Source organism: Ochotona curzoniae, unplaced genomic scaffold (genome assembly GCF_017591425.1).
Source record: "Ochotona curzoniae isolate NIBS_2020 unplaced genomic scaffold, NIBS_Ocur_1.0 contig_2599, whole genome shotgun sequence".
Classification (NCBI taxonomy): domain Eukaryota; kingdom Metazoa; phylum Chordata; class Mammalia; order Lagomorpha; family Ochotonidae; genus Ochotona; species Ochotona curzoniae.
This window is the reverse complement of record NW_024465520.1, coordinates 7,213,938-7,238,899: the sequence shown is the minus strand read 5'-3', so window position 1 is coordinate 7,238,899 and position 24,962 is coordinate 7,213,938. Positions and strand designations below refer to the sequence as shown.

The window sequence follows — 24,962 nt, the reverse complement described above, 5'->3', positions numbered from 1 at the left end:
CAACCCAAGGGAGCAGCACGGAGATTTATAACTGATGGCATTCCAGGTGGGAAGATAAACTCACTAGTTTTTTCTTATATTATTTTATTTTTAAATATAAAAACTTTACAATTGGGTGGGGGGATGGGCCCGGTGGCGTGGCCTAGCAGCTAAAGTCCTCACCTTGAACACGCTGGGATCCTATATGGGCGCAGGTTCTAATTCCGGCTGCTCCACTTCCCATCCAGCTCCCTCCTTGGGGCCTGGGAAAGCAGTGGAGGACGGCCCAAAGCCTTGGGACCCTGCACCCCTGTGGGATACCCAGAAGAAGTTCCTGGATCCTGGCTCTGGAGCGGCATAGCATCGGCCGTTGTGCTCACTTGGGGAATGAATCATTGGACGAAGATCTTCCTCTCTGTCTCTTCTCCTCTCTGTATATCTGACTTTGTAATAAAAATAAATAAATAAATCTTAAAAAAAAAAAAAAAAAAAGAACAATTGGGTGGGGGGAGAGCAAGAGCAAGCGCCAGAGATTCCATCCATTGGTTCTCTCCCCGAGGCTGCAGAAGCTGGGGGGACGCCTGGAACTCCCCCGGGTCTCACATGTGGGCAGCAGGGCCCCACTCAGGACACTGCCGCAACCTTCCCAGGTGCACCAGCAGGAGCTGGACCCGGTGAGCAGGCGAGATTCAAACCAGTGCTTACATGCCAGCACTGTGGGTGGTAGCTGAGCCCATGAGCCAGGATACCAGCCCCTCAGCCACTTCTCTGGCAACCCTGTCTTCAAGTCTAAGTCTATCTATCCTTTGCTCTTCTGATCTCAAAAAAGTTTTAAGTCTCACACCTTTGGGTGAAACTCCAAGTAGAACTAGCTCATCATATGCAGCTCCAAAAGGATTTTTAAAAATGTACTTCCCCTATTTCTAAAAAAAAGAATCAGTTTGCAACACAAAACATTTTAGAGCTGTTTATTTATTAGGCTCCTCTTTTTATGTGCTTCAGTTTTATGAAGAAAAACCAAGGAAATGTTTTTCCCTATGAAATTATTTTCCCCAAACAAGTTTTCTGTTTTCACACCAGCAGTCAGTGCCGCAGACGATGTCTGCCAAAATAAAACACAGGGCAGGTGCACCAGCCAAAGCATCCCGGCAGACGCCCGCAGGAGAGGGACAGCTCTGAGTCGGCTGTTCTGCTTCTGTCTGGCTTCCTGTTAATTAGCACCTCTAGAGGAAGCAGGTACTGGGGCCCTTGCCACCCAATGTCCTGGCTTTCAGCCCTGGATGTTGTGGGCACATGGGAAGAAGGAGAAAAGCGGAGGGGAGGACAGGGCAAGGGAGGAGAGGGGAGGGCAGAAGAGGGGAGAAAAAAGAAGTAATTTTTTTAAAGTTCTAAAATTAAACATATCTGTAACCAGATAGGCAAATGCTAAACCAAAGGTATATATTGTAAGGAATCAGTCATCACTCCAAATCTACCAACTGCACCAGTTAACTATGTGAACACCTTAAAAATGTTGCAGCAGTTTGCTATTTTTCTGCCTGAGAACTAAAAGTTCTTAAAAAGTAACCCTGTTTGCTTCTCCTTTCCCCTCTCTATTTAACATTTTTACTCGAAAGGCTGTCAAAGGTCTTATTCAGGTTCCAGGGCTGGGGCAGGCTGAAGCCCACAGCCTGGAAGTCAGACCAGTACCCCCGTGTGAACAGCAGCGACCTGCTGCCTCTCCAGACGCACGCAAGCAGGAAGCTGGAGACAAGAGCAAATGTGGACTTGAACACAGGCCCTGTGCTGCGAGAGGGCGGCCTCCACGGGCATCTTACCTGCAGCAGCAAAGGCTCACCACTTGGAAGCACATCCAACTCTTGAAAAAAACAATCATAAACTTAAGTCCTAACACTATGCAAACTCCTTTCTTTCTCTCAAGCAAAGTTTGCTCAGTGCAGGAGAGCAGCTTTTTCCCTGGAAGCTGCTGGCACCAGGCCAGACCACATGAGCTGAGCGCAGGTGACCTCCACACAGCCACATCTTCTACAATGGAGTCCATAACTGGTCTCCTGACACCCACATGCGAGCCTGGGCAAGGGCCCTGCACCTTGCTCTGGCCCCAGTGCCTGCCCCCAGACTCCGTGGGTACTGGGATGGGAGCTCTACCTCTGCTCAAAAGTACGTAAATAACTAATAATTAGTTTCTAAGTCGTAAACAGGAGTGCTCATTCCTGTACATGGAGGAATTTTAAAGATGTGGGCCAGAACTTGCACAGTTCTCCAGAAAGTTGCACAGCAAGACTAAAGAGGTCGCACCTTATCAGATGAAGGAATTGTGTTACATGAATCTGGTGGCTTCCCCTGCTGGCTGCCTCACTCTTGGAACTCTGATGCCCTAACTGTAAACCCAGCACTCAGTCAGGCTAACCCCACCTGCGGCTCCAGCATCCGTACAGGCACAGCTCACTCCTGACTGCTCACTTCTGCTCCAGCCCTCGGCCAACCCCCTGGGAAAGCAGAGGCTGGCCAGAGGCCTCAGGCCCCTGCACACATTAGGGGAACACAGAAGAAGCTCGTGGCTCCTGTCAATCAGGGAGTAAATCAGCAGACCTAAGGTCTCTCTGTCTCTCTTCTGTAACTCAAGTAAAATAAATCAATCTAATAAATAAATAAATAAAATCTAAACACGCACAATGATTCTTCAGAGATTAAGAGTTCTGCCTTCTTTACTGGTTTTGTTTAAATGTTCACCTATTATCAATCTACAACAAATGTATAAAAAGACAAGATTAAACAATAGTACAACACAGCATCCAAAAGACCTTCTTAACATGGGCTTATCAAATAGTATAGATCACAATTATTTTTCTAAACTAACAGAAAAATGCACGGAAAACCTCTGACTCTTACAGTATGTGACTTATACTTCATTTTTTTAAATATAAAAAAATTGTTGAGGTATTTATTTTCAGTCTATTTGAAAGGCAGATATCTCCTATCCTCTGGTTTAGTAAAGGAGCAGAAGATGGTTCAAGTCCTTGGCCACCTGCACCCATGTAGGAGACCTAGAAGAAGCTCCTGGCTCCTAGCTTCAGATGGACTCAGCTTTGGTCACCGCAGCCATTTGGGGAATGAACCGATGATGAAAACTTTTCTGTCTCTCCTCTCTGTAAGCCTGCCTTTCCAATAAAAATAAATAAATCTTTAAAAAATAAAAGTTTGAGCCTGGCGCGGTAGCCTAGCAGCTAAAGTACTAGAACACACCCAGTATCCCATATGGGTGTCAATTTTAATCCCAATGACCCCACTTCCCATCCAGCTCCCTGCTTGTGGCCTGGGAAAGCAGTTGAGGATGGCCCAAAGCCTTGGGACCCTGGAAGATGGGGAACCTGGAAGACGCACCTGGCTCCTGGCTCTGGATCAGCTCAGCTCTGACTATTACTGCCATTTGGGGAGCAAACCAGCAGACAGAAAATCTTTCTCTCTGTCTCTCTTCTTTCTGTAAGCCTGACTTTCCAATGAAAATAAGCCAAATTTTTATGAAAAATAAATAAATAAAGAGATGAAACTCCTTCCCATGAATAAAACATTCCCTACATGAATAGCTGGTTTCCACTCAGCTTCATTTCGATTTTCCACTGACTCCTGAAACAATGTAATATGCCATTTCTGAGATTCAAAACTGTCTCTAAAGCCCACATGTTTCCTATTTCTGTTACAGCCAGGCTTCCCCCGCCCCGACGGTCACAGCAGTCCTCAGGATGAGCACCCCGGCAGGCCCACCGCCCCTCCAGCCCTCAGTGCAGCTGCCAGTGCAGCTGTCTCCCTTCCCTCCCTTCCTTCTCCCTTGCTCTCTTTCAGTTTATTTGAAGAGCAGAGAGGGAGGGCAAGTGAGAGGAAAGAGGAAGAGGAGGGGAGGATGGAGGGAAATAACTTAAATCTGCTGCCTCACTCCCCAAATGGCCCCAACAGGCCAAAGCCAGGAGCCAGGAATTCTACCCAGGCAAGGGGACAAGTAACTGGCCCATCCTCCACTAAGTTCCCAGGAGCATCAGTAGGAAACTGGTTTGGAAGCTATTTTAGCTAGGATTTGAACCAATATGGGATATCGGCACCACAGGCAGTTAGTTAACCCACTGTGCCACAACATGTGCCCCAGAATGGAGTTTCCTCCACACTACTCACTTATGTAACACTGCCGTGAACCATGCTGGAACTTCTACACTGACATTCCAAATTCTCCACTACTTGGTACTGGTCTGCCATTTCCCAGACTATCCTGAGTCAACAGCCCATCCCCAGTGACCACATACTCCCACTTTAAACCACTGACCTTCTTGCTGCACTCCAGGCAGTCCACCTTCCTATTCCCTGATTCTCACTCATTCTTCAAGAGCCCAACAGAATTCCCACTTAAGTAACCTATCTGTTATTGAAAGGCTGAGAGGCACAGCAATATTTCAGCTGCTGGTTTGTTCCCCGAGTGCTGGGAGACCCCAGGCCAAAGCCAGAAGCCTGCAGCTCAACCTAGGTCTTGTGGTGGCAGGAATCCACTTCCCTGCGTTCTCCCCTGCTGCCTCCCAAGGGCACATCAGCAAGAACCTAATGCTGAAATGAGACCCGGCACCTGAACCCAGGCAACGCACACAGCACCCGCACTGAACCCAGGCAACGCGCTCAGCACCCCCACTGAACCCAGGCAACGCACACAGCACCCGCACTGAACCCAGGCAACGCGCACAGCACCCGCACTGAACCCAGGCAACATGCACAGCACCCGCACCGAACCCTACCCCCCCTACTGGAGCCTTGCCTTTGCAACACCCCTGGGGTGTACACACAAGAGGTACTACCACTCCGTATCATTCCCACAGGTGTTGCCGGTGCCAACTCCAGCTGACATCTGGAATGTAGACACCAAACAAAATCTAAGCTCAAGAAACCAATTTTTCCATGGGGATTTGGAAACTGATTAAGTCTTTCTGATTTTCAGAGCTTTGGGCATTCCAATAATGAAGTGTGACCAAGAGTAGAATTTTTATAGGATTACAGGAATACATTTCCCAAGCGGAAACTACCAAGTTTAACATGTCAAACATTTGGACAAATCTGCTCTTGAAAATGTGAGTCTAGGGCCCGGCGTGGTGGCGCAGTGGTTAAGGTCCTCGCCTTGCATGCCCAGGATCCCATATGGACGCCGGTTCTAATCCTGGCAGCCCCGCTTCCCTTCCAGCTCCCTGCCTGTGGCCCGGGAAAGCAGTCGAGGACGGCCCAAAGCCTTGGGACCCTGCACCCGCGTGGGAGACCCAGAAGAGGCTCCTGGCTTCAGCTCGGCATAGTATTGACCCGTTGCGCTCACTTGGGGAGTGAATCATCGGACGGAAGATCTTCCTCTCTGTCTCTCCTTCTCTGTATATCTGCCTTTCCAATAAAAATTTAAAAAATAAATCTTTAAAAAAAAAAAGCATAACTTGAAAGTGTAACTAGTGTCCTATAGGAACTTACATGTAATTCTGTATATGTGTGTATCTATGTCACTGTAACAACTGCTACTATAATAAAATGAACTCCTAATGAAAGTGAAAAAGCAATAAACACACTCTGAAGGCAAAACTCTGATGCTCCTGTTACAAACACTCAGCTTCAGACAGTCAAACAATAACAAAAGATGAAGCTACCTTCCAAAGCAAACGCTGCAATACGAGAACAGAGACCATCCTTTCCTTTTTTATATAGTAACCATTACACAAAACTTTAACACAGTTACTCGTCACTTCTCAATTTTTTCTACCAGTGAAAATTAGCTTTGTAAAAACATTAAACTACTGAAAGTCTTCATTGTATCTTTTGGCTCAGATTCCATATCAAATCCTCATTCAATCACAAATGACAGAGTCACAAAATGTATCATACTGACACCAATCAATAATCTAACAACAAAACTTAAGCAAAAATTACACTAATTATAAGACAGCCTAAAGTACAGGATGAAAAAGCATCACTTGAATTTTGCTCAAAGGGAGAGCCAGAGAGCTTTTATTCACCTTCCGCAGCATGAGGCAGGTAAGGTGCTACACCACACGCTCCCAACCTTCCACACCTTGGAAGAACATGTTAGGGCCCAGCGCCGTGGCCTAGCGGTTAAAGTCCTTGCCTTGAACGTGCCAGGATCCCATATGGGCGCTGGTTCTAATCCCAGCTGCTCCACTTCCTATCCAGCTCCCTGCTTGTAGCATGGGAAAGCAGCTGAGAACGGCACAAAGCTTTGGGACCCTGCACCCATGTGGGAGACCCGGAAGAGGCTCCTGGTTGCCAGCTTCAGATAGGCGCAGCACCAGCTGTTGCGCTCACTTGGGGAGTGAATCATCGGATGGAAGATCTTCCTCTCTTCTCTGTCTCTCCTCTCTGTATATCTGACTTTGTAATAAAAATAAATACATCTTATTATTAAAAAAAAAAAAAAGAAAAACATATGTTAAAGGAAATGAAAGTACCAAAAACATAGGCAGCAGGAACGTGCCTGGGCTCCAAAGGTTGGTTTTAAATTTATTAATTTTTATTGGAATCGCTTACGTACAGAGAGAAGTGAGGTTCCCAACCCAAATGGCCATAACAGGCAGAGCTGAGTCAATTCAAAATAAGAACCCAAAGTCCAAAACACCCTACAATAAGAAGGAGCCGTGAAAAAAAAATAGCATTTATGGAGGGAGTGGAAAGAAACTCAAAACCAAAAGCACAATTAAACATGATCTGAAGCTCTAATAAATCAAAATCGCAAAGAAATACAACCTCACATCCATTAAGATGACCACTATCCAAAGAACAAAGCAAGTGTTGGTGATGACGTGAAGGGATCAGAACGCCGGTGCACTGCCGGCCTGAGTGTAAGATGGCACCATCATTACGGAAAACAGCAAGGAGGGGCCTACAAGAAAAACAGAGGGATTCGCATCGTAGCACAGCAATTTAGACCACTGCTGCCAATGCAAGCCTTCCACGTGGGAACACCAGCTCAAGTCCTGGCTATTCCATTGCCATCTCTTTCATACATGTCCTCTCCACCCATTCGGGACCAGATGGAGTTGCTGTTGGCTGGCTTTGGCCTGGCCTCACCCAAGCCGTGGCAGCCATCTCTGCCCCTCTGTGATGGACCGCCTTTCAACTCTGTAAATAAATCTTTCACGTTAAAAATAGAATGGCCATATGATTCAAATGCTATGCTTTAAACACGAGCTCCCTCAAACTCCTGTTGAAATTTGACTGTCAACTGTACTCTTGGAAACTCTCAAGGCTAATTAGGCGGTTAAGGCATGACCAGTTTTCTGGAGGGTATGACCAGTTTTCTGGAGGGTATGGGTGAACCCTTGTAGAGTGAGCTTCACAGAAAGCCAGCATGCCTCATGTACCTTCTCTCTTCTGGCTCAAATGCCCTTCTACTTTCTACTCCCTGCTTGTGTGCCAGCTGGGACACACCAAGTGACGGCTGAAGTTACATGGACCCCAGCCATGTGGGAAAATCGGATCGGGCTCTCATTCCCAGATAGTGCCTAGCCCAGCACCACCCTGGATACTGTAGGCATTGCGCAAGTGGGCCAACAGATAGAAGCTCTCTATGATGCTCTGCCTTTCAAATAAATGTTTTTTAATTGACCATTTACACCAGGTTCCAAAGAAAACCCTATACAGCATGCAGCCAGCATCCCATACAGACAATACTTCAAGTCCAATTGCTCCACCTGCAATCCAGCTCCCTGCTAATGAGCCTGAAAAAGCCGACACCACGCTTGGCCCCTGCTCCACATGGTATGAGCAGATCTTACCACTAGAAAAAAAAAAGGAAGAAAGGAAACAAGTAAGCAGAAAAAAAAAAAAAAAGCAAAGGAAAAAGAAAAAGAACCTGTGTTTCTAAATTATTTCATCATTAACTAGTCAAAATTAAACATATTTATCTTGGAATTTTTAAATGGCATATTTAACTTGATTTTCCAGAAGTTATTTTTAGTATTCTTACTTTAATTTTTATTGGAAAGTCAGATACAAAGAGAAGGAGAGACAGAAAGGAAGATCTTCCATCCGCTGGTTTACTTGCCAAGTAGCCGTAACAGTCAGAGCTGAGCCAATCCCAAGCCAGGAGCCAGGAGCCTCATCTGGGCCCCGCACGTGGGTGCAGGGTCCCAAGGTTTCAGGCCATCCTCCACTGCTTTCCCAGGCCACAAGACAGGGAGTAGGATGGGAAGCGGGGGTCACTGGGATTAGAACTGGAACCTTTATGGGATCCTGAGGCGTTCAAGGCAAGGACTTTAGCCACTAGACTGCTGTGCCAGGCTCCAGCAGTTACCTTTAAACAGCAAATATGAGCAGTGTTTAACCTTTTGCTTTAACAGAGAGACAAAGAGCTCGCTTGTGGCAGCAGGCACTCAGGGGAAAGTGCATACGGCATGGTGTTGTAGGGAGCGGTCTGACCTTCTGTGCTAGAACACCAGATTCAAGGAAATGTTTCAACCTTCTAGAAGATTCAAGTCTTGAAAAATCATTCAATCACATTTTACCTCTATCTAAAAGCTTTGAACCAAGAACTTCATTCATTATTAAACAGAGACGACTATTATGTGCACAGCATTCAAACAGATGCTGCAGCAACTTGCTTTTGAAGAAAGTGGTTAAAAAAAATCAAAACAAAACGATGACTAAACTAAATTCAAGCATAAAGTTTTACAAACCTAACTTACTGGGCGCCAGCACAACGGCTTAATGGCTAAGGTCCTCACCTTGCACGTGCCAGGATCCCATATGGGTATGGGTTCTTCCCAGCTGCTCGACTCTCCATCCCACTCCCTGCTGTGGCCTGGGAAAGCAGTCAAAGAAGGACGGCCCGAAGCCTTGGGACCCTGCACACACATGAGAGACCTAGGGGAAGTTCCTGGCTCCTGATCGGCTCATCTCAGGCCATTGTGCCAACTGGGAAGTGAACCAGCAGATGAAAGATCTTTCTGTCTCTCCTTCTTTCTATAAATCTGATCTGCCTTTCCAATAAAAAAATATATCTTAAAAAAATCAGGGGTCAGTTGCAACAAAAACCAGTGCACAATACGGAATGCCAAGGTGAGGCTGCCTGTACGGGATGTGACCACAGCGCCCAACCAGCACGTGTGAGAACCAGGAAGGCAGGGGAAGGAGCCGGCAGGGGAATGGGGTGGGGGGGGAGGTTCCCCACTCGAAAGCATGGGCTGTAATGGAGGCAGACCAGACTAGGCAGGGCTACAACACCTGTGCGCCTCATGTGGACTAGATCAGGGAAAAGCCAGGCTGGGCGGATTATTCTGACTGGTACAAGCAAAATTAGAGTGGGTGAGGGTTGTTTGGGCTTAGCCACAGCATCAGCTGGCAGAAGCTGGCTCTGGGGTCTAATTCTGTCAAGTCAAACCACAGAACCACCTGGAGAGTGCACAATCTAGGAGTGGGAGAAGCCTGGGAGGGAAATAGTGGGCTCCTCCCTCTTGGGTTAACACTTCCATGGGAGGGCATGAAAACTAGGACAGGGGCTGGGGTGGCTAGACAGACACCCAACGACATCTGTGTGGACTGCATAATGGGAGTTGGTTAGATGGAACTAAGCTTTAATAACCATTGACATGTATGAGAGCCGAATGGGATGTGGGACAGAATGGGCTACTGCTACACATACTGGCAAACTAGGGTAGGGGACAGGCCTGGTGGGGGTTATTGTGGGTCGCTCCAACTAGGCTGCAGCTCCCATTGGTTTATGCGAGGGCAGAGTACGTGCTGGGCAGCAGAACCAGGTTGGATTGCAACACCCATTCGTTTCAGTGAAAGTCGGGAGTGAAAACAGAACCAACCCAGCAACTGCAACCACCAGCTGATTGGGGCGATGGATGGTACCCAGTACCAGGCCCTGTACTTGCTAGTACATACAAGAATCTGGTCTGAGAACACCTCAGACAAAGTTTCTTTGGGAATCTCCCCAATTGAAATGCTGGACTCAGAAACCTAACCAAGAAAAGAGGGAGGACAGAACAAGTCAATCAACCATCTCAGCTATATGTTGGCAGCGAAATACGGGGCAAACAGAGACTCTATGATGGACTATGTCAATCAGTGGTTGCTTCAAAGACCTCATAGTGCTTGGAGTGGCGAGATTGGCAGCGATTCATAACTGCTGAACCATCAAAACCATCTGAGCAAGAATCTCAGAGCATGCCCTACATCCGGGACCTGGGGTGGGTGGGAAACTGTGTGGGCCTTCTCCCTTAATATACCCCTTTAAACATAAAGGAAACAATATGGAAATAATAGTCTTACCCACTTTCCTATTGCCCTTGAATCTTTTTATCCTAATTAACTATATAAAGATTCTCAAAAAGATAATAAAAAAAAGAAAAGAAAAAAACCAAAAAAAAAAAAAAATCAGGGGGCACAGTTGCTACAATCTTTACCTTGCATGCACCAAGATCCCATGTGGGTCTGGGTTCTTATCCCAGCTGCTCCACTTCCCATCCAGCTCCCTGCTTCTGGCCTGGGAAAGCAGCCAAGGATGGACCAAAGCTTTGGACCCTGCACCCACGTGGGAGACCCGGAAGAAGCTCCTGGCTTCGGATCAGCTCAGCTCTGGCTATTGCTGCCTCTGGGGGGAGGAGGGGGACGGGACTAATAGATGGAAGATCTTCCCCTCTGTCTTTCCCTCTCTATATATGACTTTCCAGTAAAAAATAAATAAATCTTAAAAAAAAAATCAGGATGTATATCATAACAATCAGCACGTTTTAGTTTCCCTTTAATCAAGTGTATTTATTGAAAGAGAAAGAAAGAGGTTTTCTAACTGCTATTCACTTTATTTTTTTTCTTTTAAGTTTTTTTTTTTATTTGGGAAATCAACCATACAGAGAAAAAGTAGTTCACTTTCCCAATTCCACAACAGTTGGGACCCGGCCAGCCTAAAGCCAGGACGTCGGAATTCAATCCGGGTTTCGAGAGTGGAGGGAGCTGACTATGGGGCCTTGAACCTCACGCCTCGCAGGGCGTGCCGACAGCGAAGCTTCAGACGCACAGACTACTCCAAGACCCGCACATGCTCAAGACCCTTATCCAACGCACAGTGTCTGCACGCAACTTCCTGCTGTATACTCTGAATCATCTCTAGATACACGTAATACAGCGTGAATGCTACTCAAGCAACTACTATACTCTAGGAATGACACGGGAAAAAGTCTCTATGTGTTCACTGCAGTTACAAATTTTTTTCCAAATATTTTCTATGTTCAGGAGGCTGAACCCACGGATAGGAAACCTATGGATATAGAGGGGAAAATTTAGCACAGCACTTAGAGCTAGTTAGATTACCTCAAAATCTTACAAACTTAACTCTTTACTCCGCACCATTTTAAAGATTTTATTTTAAAAGCAGAATCACAGAGAGAGGGGCAGGGAAAAACGGAGCTCTTGCACCTGCCGATTCACTACTCAGCGGGCAAAACAGCCAGAGGAGGGCAGGCAGAAGCCAGCTATCTGGGTCTCCCACACAGGTGGCGGGGTCTGTGCATGTGAGCCATCAGGCACCGTTTTCCCAGGCACCGGAACGGAAGCTGTCTCAAACACAGCAGCCAGGATACAAGCAGCCAGTGTCACAGGCCAGGGTTCAGCCCACAGAGTCACAACATCAGCCCCATTTATTCTGTGGGGTCTTTAAAAATTTTATTTATTCATTTATTTATTTTACTGGAAAGTCAGATTTACAGAGAAAAGGAGAGACAGAGAGGAACATCTTCCATCCACTGGCTCACTCCCCAAGTGGCCACAACACGGGAGATGAGTCAATCCGAAGCTAGGATCCTGGAGCTTCCTCCCAGTCTCCCATGTGGGTGCAGGGTCCAAGGCTTTGGGCCGTCCTTGACTGCTTTCCCAGGCCACAAGCAGGAAGCTGGAGGGGAAGTGAAGCAGCTGGGATACAAACCAGCACCCACATGAGATCATGGCGCATGCAAGGAGAGGATTTAGCCACTAGGCAATTGCACCAGACCCAGCCCCATTTACTTTGTACTTTATACTTCTTTTACTTTAACAGGGCACACATGGCTGAAAGGTGGAAGATGTAAATATATATCATTTAAAGATAATATTTGAAAGTCAGAAACAGAGGCCTTCCACCCACTGGTTTACTCCCCAAGTAGCTGCAACAGCCAATGCTGAGCCAGGCAGAAGTCAGGAGCTTCATCTGGGTCTGAGCTTCATCTGGGTCTGACCCCGTCAGGCCACCTTCCGTGGCTTTTCCCAAGCCATTAGCAGCCTCTGATATCTCCTTTTTATTCAAAGTTCCCACAATTTCCAAACTCGCCCCATTTGTGACTTCCCTTTCATCCTGTATTCACTGGAGTGTCTTTTCCATGATGAAACTAGCTGGCACTTCCCAGGCAGTGTCTGCCAGAGCCTTAAACACGGGATTACATCTCCTCCATCTCTGAAGTCAGTACTCTTGGCCTTCACAGGTAAATGAGTCTCAACTCTATGATAAAGCCACTAGAGCTTACTACCTTTGTCACAAAAGCTCTCTAAATCCTATCACAGACCCGTCATTTTCTCCCTCCTTTGAACTAGAGGGAGGCAAAGCAGCCCCTCCCCAGGCCCCGCCCCTTCCGCGAAGCTGAACAAGCAGCTTCCAGCCCTTCCCAGCCTTCTGCCAGCAGCAATGCGCATTCCTGCAGGGCTGAGAAACACTGGTCAGCAGGTCAGTGGCAAACTCAAAAACCAGAGGGACTCAACCTGTGCTTAAGCTGCTGAAGGCCGCAATCAGCACGAGCCTATGAAAAAGCTGCAGGAAGTCAAAATGCCAGCTCACAGCCTCACCTGCTGGCGCAGACAGGGTTCGAAACAGTGTGTCAACTGTTTTCTGTACAGTTTAGTTAGGAGTAGGAGAGCAGGAACTCAGGAAAGTCACAATGGTTACCACAATGCCCATCATGAATATTCATACACCCAGAGAGACGGAACTTACAAAACTCCCGTTGACATCATTTGGGGAATCCTTTACTGAATAAAATTTTTTAAATCTTATAGGGCCTGGCACGGTAGCCTACCGGCTAAAGGCATCGCCTTGAATGCACCAGAATTCCATATGGGCGCTGGTTCAGATCCTGGTGACCCCGCTTCCCTTCCAGCTCCCTGCTTGTGGCCTGGGAAAGCAGCAGAGGACGGACCAAAGCCTTGGGACCCTGCGCCCACATGGGGGGCCCAGGAAAAACTTCTGACTCCTGGCTTCAGATAGGCTCAGCTCCAGCTGACTTGCGGAGTGAACCAACAGATGTAAGCTCTTCCTCTCTGTCTCTCCTCTCTGTAAATCTGATTTTCCAATAAAATTGCAGTTGCAGTTCAAAGTTCACTGCCCCACGGGAACCTCTCCTGATCCCCCTGAACAGGTCTGAACAGGCCCCCAAGTGGCTGCGAACTAACCGGTTTTCCGGACTAACCATTTTTTCCGCTCTTGCCTATGTAGACCAGTAGATCACTAACCTGAACCCCCTGCAGCCAATGCACCTGCACAGAGCAGAGACTCGGCTAACTGCTGACCACGGAAACGCGACGCTGCAATAACCAACACATTCTCCAGAGCTCCGTGTTTCCAAAGCAGCATTTTACTAATCTTGATCAGTCTTACATCCAAATTGTCTTATCTTTTTTTTCTTGCCACCATACAAAGGCCTACTCAATATAATTTTAAATACAAAGCTCAGTGCCATTATATAGTTGGCTAAGCCTCTGACTGTGGCGCCAGCATCTCAATACGGGCCTGGGTTCATATCTCAGTTACTCTACTTCCCATCAGCTCCCTGCTCATCACCTGGGAAAGCAGCAGGGGACCTGGAAGAAGATCTTGGCTCTTGCTTCAAAACAGCCTACCTTCAGCCTTTCTATGCATCCCTCTCAACCATGTAAACAATATTGAAAATAATGCCAAAAAGTTAAAAAAAAAAAAAAAAAAAAGACTGCCTGTCGTTAGCCCGGAGGACCCGGGGACAGAAAGCCCCTAAGAGGCACGGAAAGTTCCCGCTGAGAATAGCCAATCCAGACTTATCCAAATGGAGCCGGCCAATCAGAAGGCAGCACATACCTTTCTGTCAAGCTCCGTCAGCACCACTAGGTAAGGAACGTACAGCGAGCGCTGTGAAGGCGCAACTTAGCATCTGCCACCTTGACCTGTGACCTCTCAAAAGACCTCAAATAAAGGTTCGGTTTATCACCATTCTAGTCTCAGTAGCCCCACTATTTGGTATAGTTTGTATCTAACTGCTGTCATCCAAAAATCAAAAAATAACAAATTCTGGTGAGGAAAAGAGGCACCGTAATAAAATGCTGGTGGGAACCTAAACTAGTACAACTACCGTGGAATAAGAATGGAGAATCCACAGCAATCTGACAGAGCTACCACATGCCCAGCCATCCCACTCCTGTACCCCATGCTTAAAGCACTACAACTAACCAGGACGTTTATCAACTGGTGACTGGATAAAGAAATTGTACTAGGCCATACAAAAGAATGAAATTGTGTCTTTTATAACAAAATGGATGCAACTGGAGACCGTTATGCTTAGTGAAAAAATCCAGTTCCAAAAAAGAGCAATCATGTCTTCTCCAATATGTAGTAATTAACAGAGAATACAAGAAAAATGCATAATGGGCCCAGCGGCGTGGCCTAGCGGCTAAGGTCCTCACCTTGAACGCCCAGGATCCCATATGGGCACCAGTTCACGTCCCGGCTGCTCCGCTTCCCATCCAGCTCCCTGTTTGTGGCCTGGGAAAGCAGCGAAGGATGATCCAAAGCCTTGGGACCCTGTAACCACATGGGAGACTGGGAGGAGGCTCTGGGCTCCTGACTCCAGATTAACTCAGCTCAGGCTGTTGGGGCCATTTGGGGAGCAAAGCAGCCAATGGAAGAACTCTCTCTCCCCCTCTGGCTGTAAAATCTGCCTTTCTTTGGGGGGAAAAAGTGACAAGTGATAACCTAAATTTATTTGCATTTGGTAGGTGTATTTAAAAAGGTGTTTCCAAAGTACCTACAAAATAATTCACCCTTTCTCAATATATACATATCAGATGACCGCACAAGAACATTCTAGCTTCAGAACAAGTCTGTGTGCAACTAAGGCAAATAAAGTATCAAAAAATCCAACTGAAGAACTTAAAAAAAAATTCATTTGAAGTATTGAATTTACACAATGAAAACCTTGTTACGTATACCCTCAGCAAAAGACACACATGGTAAATTATTCTGACAAGGACTCCGATTCAAGGGAATACAAGAATATTTTTGCAAGAGAGAAAAGTGCGATGAAGAGCTAGACAAGGAGGGCAGCGAATGACAGCACCTGACCCGGCAGTCCGAACCCCGTGAATCCCAGCCCCGCCCGGCATCTTTAATCATGTCTCCAGGCTGGCAAAACAATCACCACTTTGTAACTTTAAAAAGAACGGGAAAATGAGAAATGGTCCAACCCAGGTCCCACTTGCACTATTAACAGGCATACCCCCCCCACACACACTGCATATACTGTTCTTGTTTTAATCAGGAAAAGATTACACGGCTTTTGCTTTTCACTCCAAAAATGAAGTCCCACCGTCATCTTATTTCCTGACTGTCCAGTTGAAGCTGATTTCTTAAAATGCTTACATACTTCATTAGGCTTCAACATTAAGCAAACGTTGTTGAAGCATAAGATCTAAACTTCAGCTTATTTACATTAATACAAGAAGTTTTTTAAAACTGGTTTTAAGTGAATTACAGCTAACGGCAACATTAGATATCGGGATTAAGATACACTAATCTGTCATCCTGGAAAAAAAAAAATGCCAAGTTTTGGGGTGTAGGATTCTCATTTCCACAATTTTACAATTCTGGTCTTCCGTTGTTTCTTTCTTTCACCTTCCTCACGCCCACTTACCTTTTCTTTCTTAAATGCACCACTGCCCTGCTTCAAACTTCACCTGCTAAGAACAAAATCTCTATGTTGAAAACTACCGACTTGTTTTCCCACGTGAATGGCCAAGGCATCTGAGATGCCGGAGTGAGTGGGCCATCTCGGGATCAGGTGCAGCGAAGAAAAAACCTGGTTGGTTGTGAGCGAACTGTCCAAGTTGAGAGGGGCCACCCCGCTCCTTTTCCGGCGCTCTGTAAATCCCAAACCCAGAACCAGCTTCCCCAGACGAACTGCTCCACGCCCCCAGCTCAACAGTCGCCCCAGCAGCTCCGGGGGACCTGTGTCCCAGCTTCCCTCCATCGCATCCAACGAACGTAACCCCGGGGAAGCGGACAGGCACCCCGAAAACGGAATGACAACCGCCGGGAGCTGCCCGGCCGACGCGGCGCCTGCTCGCCCCGGTCCCCGCGCGCTGCGCCGACCGCTCCTCCGCACTGACAAGCGTGCGCCGGCCTCCCTTTCGGCGCTTCACCTTCCCGCGCCCTCCTGCCCCCGTCCCCGCCCAGGTTAAGCCGCGGCGGCCCCTGGAGGGGCGGCGGAGGGTCCGGCTGCCCCGCGGGAGGGACGGCAGGTCCTCCGAGCCGGGGGACAGGCAGTCACGCTAGGCCGCAAAGCCGGAGCCTCGCGTAGCGACCCGCGCCGACGACGGGCGCGGCCGAGAGGCCGGGGCTCGGCGCACAGACTCACCAGATCTGGAACTTGAGCAGCGGCCCCGTAGCGTACTGCATCTTTAATCTCTTGCTGGGCACGCCGCCCAGGTTGGCCGAGGCCTCGCTCCGGGCCACCGCCGACGCCGCCACCAGGAACAGCAGCACAAGCCTCATCTTCATTGAGCCAGCCTCTCCGGCCGCCCTCACGCTCACTGCAGCCAGCCCCAAGCCCGGCCGCGCGCCGCTCCTCACGGCGCAGGCGCGATCCGCCAAGGTCGGCCAGGCGGGCGCGCGTGCGCCTGCGCGGCGCGGCGCCTGCGCACACGCCGAGTGGGGCGCTGACCGGCTTCGTGGTCCTGACCCACCACCATCTTGGCTGACTTCAGGCACCGTGGGAGGGAAAGACGCGGAGACAAGAGGCCCACGTGCTTAGTGCGATAGTGCAAAAACCTGAAAACTAGTGTGCCGGCGCATTCGGGTTCTTCTTCCAAGTTCAGTAATTCAGACATTTATCTTCCTGAGACCCGTGCAAAAACACCTGCTTGACCTGTATTCCCATGACAGGGGCAAATGGGAAATCTATGACCCTGTGAACGAAATGTTTAGCTTGTTCGGGTGCTCTGGTATAGCCCTTTTCTTTACTCCTACAATATAGCTTCCCACTTAAAAATGGTGAAAGGAAATGTTGGGATTTGATGTTGACACAGTGGTTGCAGCCCCTATAGACATCCGTATCTCACATAGGGGTACCTGGTACAAGTCCCAGTTACTCCACTTCAGATCCAGCTTCCTGCTGCTGCAGAAGCTGTGGCTGATAGCTTGGATACATGGGTTCCTGACACCCAGGTGGGAGACCCTGGTTGACTCTGGGCTGTTGCACCCTTTTGAGTGGAGAAGTAGCAAAGTGAGAGATGGCAATCTCAGTCATTGCCTCTCTAAACTTTTCAAATAAAACTTAAAGAATACATCGATAACTTTTAGGAGAATATTTGGAGTTTCATTGGCAAGAATAAACTTGCCTTTGTTGGGGCCAGCATGGTGACCTAGCAAGCAAATCTTCCACTTGCCATGTGGGCATCCCATATGAGAGCCACTTCAAGTCCTGGCTGCTCCACTGCCAAGTTAGCTCCTTGCCGATGGCTTGGGAAAGCAATGGAAGATAAGCCAAGTTCTTGGGCCCCTACACTGTTGTGGGAAGAGTGGAAGAAGATTCTGGTTCCCAGCTTCAGACCAGCTCAGCTCTGGCTTTTGTAGTCATTTGAGGAGTGAACCAGCAGATAGAGGATAGTTCCCTGTCTCTCTCTCTGAAACTCTTATTTTTAAGTAAAATAAGTAAATCTTAAACAACATTTATACATTTTTATTGGAAAGGCAGATCAGATTTTAAGAAGAGAAGAGACAGAAAGATCTTCCATCTGCTGGTTCACAAAGCCCCAAGTGACCGCAACAGCCAGAGCTGAGCTGATCCAAAGCCTGGAGCATGGAACCTCTTTCGGGTCCCGCATATGAGTGGAGAGTCCCAAGGCTTTGGGCCATCCTCTATGGCTTTCCCAGGCCACAAGCAGGGTGCTGGATGGGAAGTAGAGCAGCCAGGACACAAACCAAAGCCCATATGGGATCCCAGTACTTGTAAGGTAAGGATTTAGCCATTAAGCCGTCATGTTAGGCCCAATAATTTTTAAAGGAAAACTGCCTTCAATAACTGGTAGCATTTTGTCTGTCTGGAGTTGTCAGTGCCTCTAGACACAACTCCTCCTCCCCTAAGGATATTTGGATGCAACATTCAGACTTCATAGAATGTCATCTATAAATATTTAAATATGTATCACTAAAAATTTACCATTAAAAAGACCGAAGTGCTATTATCCCACCTTCGAACAACGAGTAATAGCTTAACATCAAATATCTAATGCTTGAAATTGTCCTGTTGTCTTCACGGTTTGTCTACTATTTATTTGTTTAAATTATGATTTTTAAAAATTTATATATTATCATTGGTTGGTATGTATGGCCACGGACACAGCACTAACTGACAATTTTGTTTATTACTCATTGCCCGAGGATCCCAGTAGTCTCTGAAAGGGACATTAGAAGGATAATGTCACAAAATAAATAAGTAATAAAGGGGGAAAAAAGAAGAACAGTGTCTTAGTGATTGGCTGGCAGTGGGAAAACTGTTGGGTTTTCTGCTAGCTCTGTGACTACATGTTGCCACAAACCTTGTATTTAGAGAAAGGAAACTAAACAAAGACATATAGATAATAGATAAAGATGCAGATAATTGATACCCAAGCTTCTCACTGCAGCCTAACGTGGACTTTGATGTTTTGTGGTTGGTGCTTAGTCAAATGTCATTTTTTCTTTATCCATCCCTTTTAAGGAAAAAAAAAAATATGTTCATTTTTCACAGATGAGGAGAGGGAAGGAGCAGTTCATTTCCCAGATGGATGGGAAAGACCGAAGCCAGGACCCAGGAGCTCCATCCTGGCCTCATTGTGTGTGTGGCAGCGGCCCAAACCACTTGGGGCCATGCTCGGCTGCCTTTCCCAGGCCGTCAGCAGGCAGCTGGACGAAACTGGAGCAGCCAGCACAGAAGCAGCATCCGCATGGGATGCCAGCGGCACAAGTGGCAGCCATGTTCCTTCTTACTGTCTGTTCCCCACACCTGCCCTTACTTTGTCTCCTTTTTTCTTACTTGCTAAAGAAACTGTATGTTTGTCACACTAGGTTTTCCACAGCCTATGTCTTCCTCATCACAAACTCATGGTGTCCTTTCATTATTGCTGCTCCACTTCCCATCCAGCTCCCTGCTTACAGTCTGGGAAAGCAGTGGAGGATGGTCCAAAGCCTTGGGGCCCTACACCCATATGGGCAACCCAGAGGAAGTTCCTGGCTCCTTGCTCAAGACCAGCTCAGCTCTAGCCATCACTGCCATTCAGGGAATGAACTAGCAGATGGAAGATTCCCTGTCTCTCCTCCTCTATCCATAACTCTGCCTTTGAAGTGATTTTTAAAAAGAGGGAATTAGGGCCCGGCGCGGTGGCGCAGGTGGTTAAAGGACTTCGCCTTGAACGCCCGGGATCCCATATGGGCGCCGGTTCTAATCCCGGCAGCTCCGCTTCCCTTCCAGCTCCCTGCCTGTGGCCTGGGAAAGCAGTCGAGGACGGCCCAAAGCTTTGGGAACCTGCACCCACGTGGGAGACCCGGAAGAGGCTCCTGGCTTCGGATCGGCATAGTATCGGCCCAAGTGCTTGGACCTCTGAGAGCCACAAGAGAAACTCAGGTGGAGCTCCTGGCCCTGACTTAGCATGGCAGAATCCTTCTTGATGACATTTGGGGGAGTGAACCAGTAGATATGTCATTTTCCCTCTTTGTCTTTCCTTCTCTGCCACTCGGCTTTGCACATAAATAAATAAACCAATTTAAAAATGACACATGAAAAAAGCTTTTTCTGTCTTTTCCCTCCTTTCAAATAAAACGAAAATAAATAAATCACAACTTTTTTAAAGTTTTGGCTGGTACCTCGGTGAATGGCAAGGGTTATGATTGCTTTATCTATTGTAGTAAGAGTCTTGAATATGGCATGATAATAAGTGAGAGGAAGAAATATTACTAACAAATTTTCTAGAGAAATAAGCCTGTTCAGTGATTGCTGACAAGGAGTATAAATGAGTAGACAGCTACCATTCACCCTTCCACCCTTCACTCTGTTGGTGTAGTCTGGGACCTGAGCATTCCCAATATGTTACAATTTCCTTAGATCGTGCCCATGTGCAATCACACCCTGTGCATGAGGTTCAAGGTCCCCGAGACTACAGACTGAGTCCTGTTTGCTTTCCAATCATTTGGGACTTACTAAGGGCATATGAAGCTAAGGTTACCAAGGAATAGCCAAATGCAGTTATACAACATTCTTGAAGCCTCAACTACAAGCATATCAGATTTCAAAACAATATGCATGAAAAAAACAACATTTGAATCAAAAGTCAATGAAAGATAAAGTACAGCAGTTGAGTAGCATACTCAGTTATCTTGTGGGGTTTCTTGAGATGATTAATCAAATGGGTGTGCTGTTTTTCTCCTCCTAGAGCTGGCCGCTCAGTTTCTCTTCTAGTGGCAGGGGGATGGAGGGTGGGGCTGTCAATCACACTGCCATCGCTCACAGCCTTGTACTGTCAGTTAATTAAAATCTCAACACTTTCACAGGCAGAGGAGAATCTGGCAAAGTCACGAACTATAAAAATGGGTTGGGTTTGGGAGAAGAATTTCAAGAAGAACTCTAGACTGCAAGCCTCTCCAGTTCCTGCCCTCTCCAAGTCTTCATTCTTTATCTTTTCCTTTGAATCAATGAGGAACCATCTATCATTTTGTTTGCAAAGCAAAAACTCTTAGAACTGTGCATCTTTCTTTAAGCCTGGTTGAGCTTTTTCCACTGCTGCCATTTACACATTCAGCTCTTACACATAGAATTAAAGACAATATTGAAGGTTTGAACGATAGACTTGTCCTCATTTGGAAAGCTGTTTTACAGATGGAACACCAGGCAGCAAGCACAGCGGCAAGGCTGGCTTGCTCTGCCAAGGAAAGGCTGGCCAACAGATTCTACAGCAGTTAAAGTGAAGAAAGTTATCCTGCAGGTCTTGTAATTTACTCCCTACTGTCTGCAAGTGAACCTGGAGTCAACACCCTCCCCTGACCAAGCCCCAGGAGTGTAGTTCTCAGTTATCAGGTTGTCATCTACACCTGCAGCAATGGCGCACAGCATCCCAAGTTGGCAGCAGAGACGGTTAAGTTGAGGAAATCAGCCTGTCTGGGTGAAGGAGGCTCTGAGAACTGCCAAGACAAGATTCCATTTAAAGGGGAAAACTGAATTTGATTCAGCAATTCCACCTTAACCTAGAGAATTAATAATAGATGAGTAAAGATGTGATCACAAAAGTGCTCATCAAAATGTCCATGATAAATCAGAAACCATGTCAGTGTCCAACACTGAGTTAAGTAAATCATGGTACGTTACAGGTATTTGAACAGTCATTAAGAATGACAAAGTCTTACACACAGTTACACACACACTAGTGGACAAGACACCAAGTAGTTGATTCCCAAGAGGAAAACTGGCAGCTGAAGACCCGGAAGGGAGAGATGTTCTTTTTAGTGTATAAAGAACTTCTGGGCATTTAACACAGTGTGCCATTCTTGCATAACACTTTCTCTAAAAAGTCAGTTGATGTTTTAGGAGATTTCATGAAAAATAAAAATGGCTTAAACTGGATAGCAGCCGGCAAGACCTCAGCACATTGTTCTCTACCTAGCACACTATCTACCACTGTCCACACCATCATCTCCCGAAGGCTGCTTTGGCAAGAAGGGGGAAAGGAGAGAACAGCAAACAAAAATCTCTTCCCTTGGCACCTCGCAACTCACAGACTGCCAGCAGCCTTGGGGTGTCAGGCATCCCCTGTTCCTCCTGGGGTGTGGGTGCAGAAGGGGTCCGGAACTAAAGTTCTGAGCCTCCGGTCTGAGGAAGTGTGAGCAGCTTCCACGCAGGGTGGGCGCTGAGAGTCTGCTACCTGCCCAGATGCACCGGGCCTGGCATTGTTACTGTCACTGTCACATTCTTCATCATTTTAAACAAGAAAATTCATGTTTTTATTTTGCAACAGGCACCACAAATTATGAAGCAGGCACTACTTTAAAAAAAGATTGATTAATTGATTGATTAGAAAGGCAGACACACACAGAGAAAAAAAGACAGAGAGAAAAAGATTTTCCATCCACCATTTCACTCCCCAAGTGGCTGCAACAGTCAGAGTTGAATCAATCCAAAGCCAGGAGCTTCTTCAGAGTCTCCCATGCAGATGCAGGGTTCCAAGGCTTTGGACCGTCCTCGTCTGCTATTCCAGGCCACAAGCAGGGAGCTGGATGGGAAGCGGAGCATCTTGGTGCATGCAAGACAAGGACTTTGGCCACTAGGCTACTGCTCTGGGCCCCAGGTCCTACTTCTATGCCCAGGGCTGATGCTTCCATGCTCAGTGGTACCCATGCTCTTCATCTTAAATTCCTTGAGCAGGTCTTTCCAGGCAATGTTTAAGGTGCAACAAACAAGTATGACTGAATCATCTGAGATAAAACTGAGACAGGGCAGAGGGGAAGAGGCACAAGTTAGGCACTTCTAGTTCCTTAAACAGAGGCCCGGATGTCCCTGCTGGGAAGTAGAAGGAGGAAGATGCAAAGCCAAAATGTGTGGGTACAGTGAAAGGGTTCTCTTTGGTGCCATGACAATTCTATTGTTTAATTCTACTGATTTTCCATGTTTAGCTTCAATTTAACTTAAGCCAATAAAACTGTGCCTAGAAGTCATTTTGCTTAATAATGTAAATATAAAAAAGTTTTGCTCTTTCAGATATCAAAACTATAAAACTATAGTTGAGTTTTCTTAAAATCAGCTTAAATCCTAGAGGTCACACAGTGTCTAATATGTAACTCTGCCTGGGTACATGCCTGGCTTCTGCAGGACCTCTCTCCTCTGCAGAACCTCTCTCCTCTGCAGAAATACTTGTGGCTGAAGTTCTCACTTTGCATGCACCAGGAAACCATGTGGTGCCAGTTCATATTCTGGCTGCTCCACTTCCCTTCCAGCTTGTGGCCTGAGAAAGCAGTGAGGCCGCCTAAACCTTGGGATCCAGTGCCCACATGGGAGACCCGGAAGAAGCTCCTTGCTCCTGACTTCAGATCAGCTCAGCTCTGGCCTTTGCAGTCACTTGGAGAGTGAACCAACAGATGGAAGATCTTTCTCTCTGTCTCTCCTCCTCTCTATAAATCTGACTTTCCAATAAAATTAAATAAATATTTTTTTAAAGTCAAGTTTACCCTCTCTTTAGTAATACCTGAAAACACATCAAAGCATCCTTATGAATCTCCTAAAAATGTCTTTAATCTGGTCTTCCTATAAAAATTATCATTCAAACTTAAAAAAGAATTCTCATTCTTACTATTTGGTATTCTAATCTTAATTTTTAAATTGTAAGTGATTAATAAGGCAATTTTGGGGAAGCTTTAGTTTCACAAAAAAAAAAAAAAAAACTGAATGGAAGGCACAGGGGAAATGTAACATACCGGCCCTCTATGTGCTCAGCCTCTCCCCCCAGAACAACGTGCAGCTGCACCAACTGCTCCTGACCATCCCAAGTCCGTCATTCACACTCGGTGCACCCTTGTTGCTCTGTGTTCAGTAGATCTGGACAAGTGTATAATGAGAGGCAGCCACCATTACGTGGTCCCTACAGAAGAGCTTTACTGCTCCGAAAATCCTGTATTTTACCCATTTCCTCACCAGCTGCCGACTTCCCACATTTTTAAACTTTTTTTTTTTCCTAATAAGTCCTGCAGATTTTCATGGTTCACCTTAGCAGCCATCATCATTTGTACATTTCTCCCATGGGAAAATATTGCCCCATTCTATAAGTTGCTGACTGACTAACAAACTCCTGGAACATGACTCATTTTAAGTCCAAGGGAGGTCATGAGTAGAGAAGTCTAGAGGAAAAGTGGGAGTAAGTTCATGGCAAGGGGAGAAATGGGGCTCACTGAAGGAATCTAATGGTGAGAAAAGAAGAAAGATCAGTAATCCGGAAGATTAAAATGACAACTTTAAAACAAATAAACATGTTCCAGATACACAGTAATATTTCCAAGTGCTCATGAATGTTCCTACACTTCCATCTCTGGAACCCTCTACTGGCCTTACGAAGAACCTTAGTAGCAGGTGACCTCAGTAAATGACTTCCAATTTTCAAATCCCCCCTAAGACGTACACATTCTGAAATGTAACGAAAAGTGTGCCTTTCTCACTTCCAGTTTAGCAGAGCAGAGCAGGCAGGAGCCTTTGCCTCTATCCTCATGGTGACAACACAGCCAGTGTAGTACAAGGACCATGGCAACAGGGAAAAGGAGGAAGGACAGGGCACTGCGGACATCCTAGGAAACAGAAAGCAGAAGGCATTGCACTAACCGGCTGACAGATCGTTTCCACAATGTACCGGGGTGGAGTAAAACTAAGAGCTGCTGAAACCGAGGCAGGTCCACAGAAGGAGGGAGGGGGTAGGCTGAGAAAGAACCACTGGCAAGGACTTTTCTCCAAGTGTAAGGAGCAAGTACGTTTCAAAGACAGCCCAGGGCTCCACACCTAAAAGAGAAATTTGAAAAGCAGAGAGGGAGAAGGAGAGAAAAGAGGGAGAGCTTCTCTTCCTTTTTTTTTTTTTAAGACACACGTACTATTATCAGAAAGGCTTTTGTCAGTTGATTCACTTCCCAAGTGGCTGCAATGGCCAGAGCTGAGCTGATCCGAAGCCAGGAGCCAGGAGCTTCC

The 24,962-nt window shown here is 46.8% G+C and overlaps 1 protein-coding gene across 1 annotated transcript in view; it reads right to left on the bottom strand.

Annotated features, from left to right (window-relative positions):
• SELENOT (selenoprotein T) overlaps positions 1 to 16,806 on the bottom strand; it is a 39,214-nt gene extending 22,408 nt beyond the window's left edge. Inside the window, exon 1 of the mRNA XM_040974788.1 lies at positions 16,632 to 16,806. Within this exon, the coding sequence (XP_040830722.1) occupies positions 16,632 to 16,774 (143 nt within the window). The 5' untranslated portion in view covers positions 16,775 to 16,806. The remainder of the gene's footprint in view (positions 1 to 16,631) is intronic.
• Between the last annotated feature and the right edge of the window lie 8,156 nt (positions 16,807 to 24,962).